Source organism: Mus pahari, chromosome X (genome assembly GCF_900095145.1).
Source record: "Mus pahari chromosome X, PAHARI_EIJ_v1.1, whole genome shotgun sequence".
NCBI lineage: Eukaryota > Metazoa > Chordata > Mammalia > Rodentia > Muridae > Mus > Mus pahari.
Window position 1 is genome coordinate 2,942,720 of NC_034613.1, and position 7,135 is coordinate 2,949,854.

The 7,135-nt window shown below is 37.4% G+C and overlaps 1 protein-coding gene across 1 annotated transcript in view; it reads left to right on the top strand.

Moving 5' to 3' along the window:
- The first annotated feature begins 632 nt into the window (after positions 1–632).
- Positions 633–7,135, top strand: part of LOC110313555 (cytochrome b-245 heavy chain) — a 32,212-nt gene continuing 25,709 nt past the window's right edge. The window contains exons 1-3 of the mRNA XM_021187964.1: positions 633–752; positions 2,756–2,851; positions 4,151–4,261. Coding sequence (XP_021043623.1) covers positions 708–752; positions 2,756–2,851; positions 4,151–4,261 — 252 coding nt within the window. The 5' untranslated portion in view covers positions 633–707. The remainder of the gene's footprint in view (positions 753–2,755; positions 2,852–4,150; positions 4,262–7,135) is intronic.

The following is a 7,135-nucleotide window of genomic DNA, read 5'->3' on the forward strand; positions in this document are numbered from 1 at the left end:
GAATCAAATGACTTGATGTATATGTGTGTATGGTTATGTTTCTGTGTGTGTGTGTGTGTGTATGTATGTATGTATGTATATATGTGTGTATATTTATGTATATATATTTATGTATATATGTATATATATGCACAAATATGATACCATTTTAGGTACCTATATCTATTTCAGGATATAAAATTGGCATCTGATAATCATCCTATAAATAACATCTATCACTCCTTTTTAACTTTACCCAATGAGGATCAATACTGTTGGAAGAACCTGTGAGAAGAGCATGTGTTTTATCTAGCGCCAAGACATAGCTAGTTGGATAACTTGAAAAAAGAATTCTAAGTATACAACTAGTTTTTTTTTTAAAAGTCACTGTCTGCATTACATCCACAAACTACACAAATAATCTGGTGAATAATAAAACAAAATTTAAAACTTGACAAATAGTCTCTGAGTTGTAGCAGTAGGTTTCATTTTCCAGTGGTATTTACTTGTGATTGAATCACAAGATCATTTCTCCTTCTGTAGTTTTTGTGTGGTTTGAAGATTTAAATTTGTTATGGGCACAGCCTTTCAGTTGGCCAATGATTAGCTAATTTCTAATAATAGAAAAGGAAACCTATTGCCCCAAGGCTTCTGTTTTCATTTCCTCATGAGAAGAAGAAGCTCAGAAGAGAAGAGAGGCAGAGGCAGCACACTTAACCTTTGCTAACATGGGGAACTGGGCTGTGAATGAGGGAGTCTCCATCTTTGTCATTGTAAGTACCCAAACCAGGTAACATACATTTTTTTTTTGATATGTTGGAGTTCTCTTGGAATCTGAACTAGAGCAATGGCTTTTATTATTGTTGTTTGCGTAAGCAGTGTACTTACTTTGGGAACAAGCATCTGCTTGCAGGTAGATTCAGTTATTTCTCCCATCCCAGGCTTCTTAATAAAAAATATGTGCTGGGCAGTGGTGGTGCATGCCACTTGGGAAACAGAGGCAGATGGATTTCTGAGTTCGAGGTTAGCCTGTTCTACAGAGCGAGTGCTAGGACAGTCAGGGCTATACAGAGAAGCCCTGTATCAAAAAAAGTTAAAATATATGCATCAGTAACTCTCATTTTCATAGTTTATTTCTGAGTTCCTAAGACTATGAAGTTAGCTGGCATTTACCAGAGTGCGTAAAAGTTACTTCATACTAAAGATTCTAATTGTGAAAAGCTTTTTTCAATTACTCAAGGGTAAGTGTCTTCACTTTTTATGTTAACTGCTTGAAATGGTCAATTAAAACTACTGTTTTCTGAATAACATTTATTCTTATGGATTTCATAGATAGGAAAGTTGGCTCTATTTCCACCATAACACCAAAACAAAGTTCTCATGTTTCTTTTTAAAACAAGCACATTTTTTTTTCTGTGCAGTCTGAACTCGAGTGACTTGTGAATTTTACAACAAATGGAGGTAAAAGAATTGAAATAAATTATCTTGTTTCATACTTATGCAGTATGTGTATTATATGTACTTTATATACATATAAAGTATGTATATAATATGCAACCATGTATAAGAAGCAATTTTACAAGGTTCTAATAGCTAGTTGATTTCTGTTCTGAACTCTTAAGTTAGTGTTCTCAGCAAAGCAATTATAGATGAGTTGAATAGGAAGAAATGTGCTATCTAAATATTCTTGGCAAACAGCTCATGAAACATGATATTAAAAGTTACTTATGAATGGAAGTTTTGTAAGGATTAACCATGTAATTAGTCCACAGAGTCAGAGTTCTGGAGATATTAATAAATTATTAGCATGGTTAAAATTAAAACAACAAATATTTTATTGAAACATCATTCATGCCAACCAACATGCTAATGCAATATAGAAGCGTGAGGGTTGGGTCCTCCCTACCATTTTAAGAGCAGGTAACTCGGCTAAGGAACAAGTTGAACTATAACTTTCATTCGAATTACTGTTTCCTCAGGAAGTGATCTTTTAAATTACCAAGCATATACATGAAAGTAAAACATGGCTTAGCAATCCAGAGTTAAGGAACACAGCAATGTAATACGATATGGAGTTTCTATAGCACCCTTCTGCTGCGTAAGAAGAGACTGCTAAGAAGCCTCCATACATATTCAATAGTTAATATTATTAACTGATAATTTACTATTTAAGGAAAAACACTATGGAGCTGAAGTAGAACACCAAGCGGTATCATTCCTTGATAAGGTTGTTGTTGGAATCAATGTGAACTTAAAACCTAGAGCATTTACTTTATTTTTAAATTCCATAACCTTTACCCCCTTGCCCACACTCAATATCCCCTCCTTTAAAATTTAAGGAAAACTTATCCAACAGAATGGCAAGCTGTGCATGCTGCAACCAGGTGACTGTCATCTGTGAGCCCTGAGTTCAATTTCCTACAGGTCAGGAGACAAGAACAATACCTCATTTACATCTGCTCTTTACTCTCCACTCACTGTTACCTATCTAAAGTGAAGATGAAAAGAAGAGGAAAGAGACAAGACAGACTGAAATTAATTCAGTATGTTGCCCAGGTAGTGAAGCAATCATACAAAACAATGAAGGAAGGTAAAGTCAGTTCCTGAAAAGTGTAGAGGTGCTGGGATAGGAAAAAGCTGGCACTGAACTGGGTGCACCCAGCCCTATGCCAGAGTCTGAACTTGGGGAAGTCCTGGCCTTCATTTGCCTCCAGTCTCATATGGAATCCCCCTCTTGAGAGATATAAACCTCATACAACCTTTTCTGTTTGTGCAGCTGGTGTGGTTGGGGCTGAATGTCTTCCTCTTTATCAACTTCTACAAGGTTTATGATGATGGGCCTAAGTATAATTATACTCGAAAACTCCTTGGGGTGAGTATAAGTTCTGCCTCACGCAATCTTGGCCCTCTCACACTTGCAGTCAGTTGTACTCACACTTATTCCTTGTTAAGTCTTTGAGTAAATCTTCTGACTAACTAAGACAACACCAGCTTTATCCCCCCCCCCCGCACTGGAAAATCTTTGGCAAAAGTCCCTTATGGCCTGTTGGTGTAACAAGCTGAAGTATGGCAGAGGGTCCTAGCCACACCCCTAGCCACCAATATGTGCTGGGTTTAACATTGGACTGTCTAGAATAGAAAGCTTACTGAGAGCCACAGGGGTGGCTCTGGTGTGACAACTGAAATGTTCTGTATATATTTTTTTTGTATGTTTGGTGGCACACTTGGGGCACATCATTTGTTACATTAATAATATGTTATAATCATGTGTATAAGTCATATCAAACAATCATGACATTATTAAAATGGTCTCTAATGCATTAATGATGATCTGTTTTCTCTGGATAATATCTTTAGATATTGCTAAACCAATTTTGCCCAAGTATTACACCATACCAACTTAAGTTACAGTTAAGGTCTAAATGCTAAGGGAACTTTGTTTCAAATCAAAGATCTAGTTTTGATACTGACCTCATGTTAATGGTATATGTGCTTAAAGCTTTAGGAGGAAGTATGCTGAGGCATGCAACTTACTTTAAAATGTATCCAATATATAAGAGATGGGGTGGGGGAGGCTCAAAGGGTAGGAGTTCTTGCCGCATAAGCATAAGGGCAAAACTTTAGATCCTCAGCTTCTGTGTAAAAACTCGCGTGGCCACATGCACCTATAACTCCACTACTGGGAGGGGAAGGGGGTATATGGGTCAGTAGGGTCTCCAGAGCTTGCTGAACACGAGACTAAACAAAAGACAGTGAGCTCCCGGTTCAAGGTGAGACCTTGTCTCAAGGGGATAAGACAATGCAAATAAAGGAGACACCTGATATTCTCTGATGGAGAACGGGATGGAAAGATAGATCTGTGATAAAGCATGCATAGGAAAATTTAAAAACTGTGGTCTGGGAGGTGAATTTAAAAAGACGTCAAAATAAATGTATCCCACCCACTTCTCCTCAGGTTTGAAACTTAAAATGTTGACTTGGGGTAAAAAGGCAGTTTCAAGTTTAAAACAAAGCATACAAGTAGCTCCTAAGAGGAACTCTTCTGTTGTGAGGGGAATTTCTGTCCTGATCTCTTGGAGGAGCTTTTTAGGGTCCCATGATGAGACTCTGGGGAAGAGAATACGGGTATTTTGCTCACCAGCCTATCTCTACTGTCTGTCCTCTCATGTAGTCAGCACTGGCTCTGGCCCGGGCACCTGCAGCCTGCCTGAATTTCAACTGTATGCTGATCCTGCTACCAGTGTGTCGGAATCTGCTCTCCTTTCTCAGGGGTTCCAGTGCGGTAAGAGCAATCACTCTGTCTACTGCATCAAATTGTCAAAACCATCACACCAAATGCTCTTTCCAAGGAAGAGCCAAGCAATGCTCTGTAAAGCTCATCTTGTGTAGAATATTCATGAGCTTTGTCATGTCACATGCTGTGATATACATCATGTACATCTGCATCAACATCTACATCTACATCTAAATCTACATATACATATACATATATAGATCCATTCATACACATACTATTTGAGGACAAAGTTTCCTGGAACATCATTTAACTTGGAATCTTAAAAAAGCAGCTAAACAAACATATGTCAACAATAGGAATGAAATAAATATACATGCATAGGGGTTTATGAGCCAGACATATGACATTTAGGAACTAGGAGTTCAAGAATGTTTTTAAAATCATGTCAGAGAAAATATATTTTTGTATAACATCTCAAGCAAATTCAATCATTGCACAAAACAACAAACTATAATAAAATATAATTAGGACTAATTTACTCCTATATTGGCACATGCCTATAATTCCAACAATGAGGAGCCTGAAACAGGCATAGCTTATGTTTGGGACCATCCCAAGCTACATAGTGAGTTCTAGGCCAGCTTCAACTACATAGTGAGATCCTGTTTATAAAACAAAACCAAAAACAAATCAAAACAAAAAGAAAGAAATGCAAAGAATGGCTAGCTCCACGGGATTAGAGATTTCAGAGCTTTCTACGTGTCCACAGGCCCCTTTGCCTTCATATAAACACTCTAATGGTCATTAAAGTGGTGCACTGATGCACACGAAGTAGGTTTAAGCTGTAGGATTCTGTATAATTTTTTTATTGGTTGTATTATATTATTATATTAATAAGTAAGTGATACTTATTTAGCACACATGTTCCAATAAATGTGGCACAGAGCAAAATATGGTGCATCCCATAAAGTCTTGGAGAGAAGATAGCCCAACAATGGGCAGGCAAGGATTCATCAACAGCTAGAATTTGCTGATAAAATAGAAAAGTATTATATAAATAGAAAAGTATATATATATATATATATATATATATATATATATATATATATGGAGAAGATAGCATGGGTGAAAACAAAAAATGAGAAATAGTATAAAACTTTCTATATTCAACCTTTATTGTGCTCTATTTAAATGTATTTATTGGACAGGCAGTTCAATGGTATAGTGCCTGCCAACCATGCATGAGGCAGTGGGTTGAATCACCAACACCAAAGAAAAGCAAAGGCTATTTAGCCAATGTATGAGTTGATGGCTAGATTGTTTTCCTTTAGCCTCTATGAGAATTTCTGTACTTGGAAAATGAAGATGGACACAGTCAGCTTCTATCTGGCATTAGAGAAAGAGGGATGCAGCATTCTTTCAATAGGAAGAAATAGAGAAAGAGTGCCCGGAAATGGACAGGTTGAACATGTCACTCAAGGCAAGGACATGTAGCATCCTGAGCTTGGTTAGGGTATACTTTTGTGTAACTAGTCTTTAAAATCTAACATCAGCAAGGCATTGCTTCACTTTGGATGTTTTGCTATTCATGAGAAACATAAGGGTTTAATGCCCCCTGGGACCTGGCCAACTACTTCTACAGAGTTGGTGAGCTGCAGATTTTGCTTCAAAGATAAGATGGAGAACAATAGAGAGACACTTGGCATTGACCTCTGGCCACCACACAAACATGTCCACCCACCTCCTCTGTCTTCCCTAAAATTCTACAGTATTTAAATTAAAATCACTTTTAAAGGAAAATGGTTTCCGTGAGTGTACCATAATTTTAGTGGGCAAATGCCTATGATAAGACTGGAGGAGAAAGGAAAGATTTTTCTGGGAAAACCAGAAAGTTAAATAAATGTACTGCTAAAGAAGTAACACTGCATTTGACAATTACCAAATATATGTACTAAATTGCCAGTCACAAGTACAACGTGGCCTTTCATTTTGCCTCACTTTCCCTAGTCATATAAATTTCCCATTAATCTAAAAAATGAATTTTTATTTAAAAACAGACCACATTCAGCTTGCTCAAATGGGATAAATGGATAACAATTAAATGTTGATTATTACCCACCACTTTACAAAATACCATTTTGTCTTAAACATACTCCTTAAAATCCCTCTCAGGGGTCTCATTTTACATGAAGAGTTGGGAAGAAGGGGGGTCTCTCAGTAGTAGAGCATTATCCTAGCATGTGAGAGGCCCAGAACCCACCCTTGGCCCTGCAGATCCATCAGTAGTTGAACAAAATGTTAGAGTCACTTTGTCCAGCAGCAAAACAAACTGAACCAAAAGAAGAACGGTGACGAATCCTTTAAGATTCTCTGGAAAAAGCCAGTCTCCTTATCTCTGGAAAATACTGTGATAGAGCTCCTTTATTAAGTCATTAATTTGATGTGTCACCCTTGTGCCTTGCAAACCAGGGCAACAGCCAGTAACAGTGTTCAATGTTAGCTGTTCATCATAAGGCTTTCCAAATAATCTACTGAATGGAAGAATCAACAGAGATGAAATCTCACTGGATTGAAAGCCTGACTACCAAGCTACCCATCTTTTAAATAATATAAGAGCCAGATGAAGGCTTGCTAAATGACACCATTGTGCAATATCTTTTTGTTTTTATGGAGACATGATTTGGGTACTTAAAAAAAAATCTCCCTATCCCTATGCAAATCCTTTTTTATTTAGAGGAACTAAAACCTGAAAAACAGGCAGTGTTTTCACTGAGGTGGTCAGTTAAGAAATCCGTGTTACCCCATAAGCCAGAGTTGCATTGCCTTGAATGGTCATGCTCCATGAACAACACACATGTTTGGGGGCATCTTGTCGCCCTCGGGTGAAGACCCTCATGAGGCTCTTTTTTTTTTTTTTTT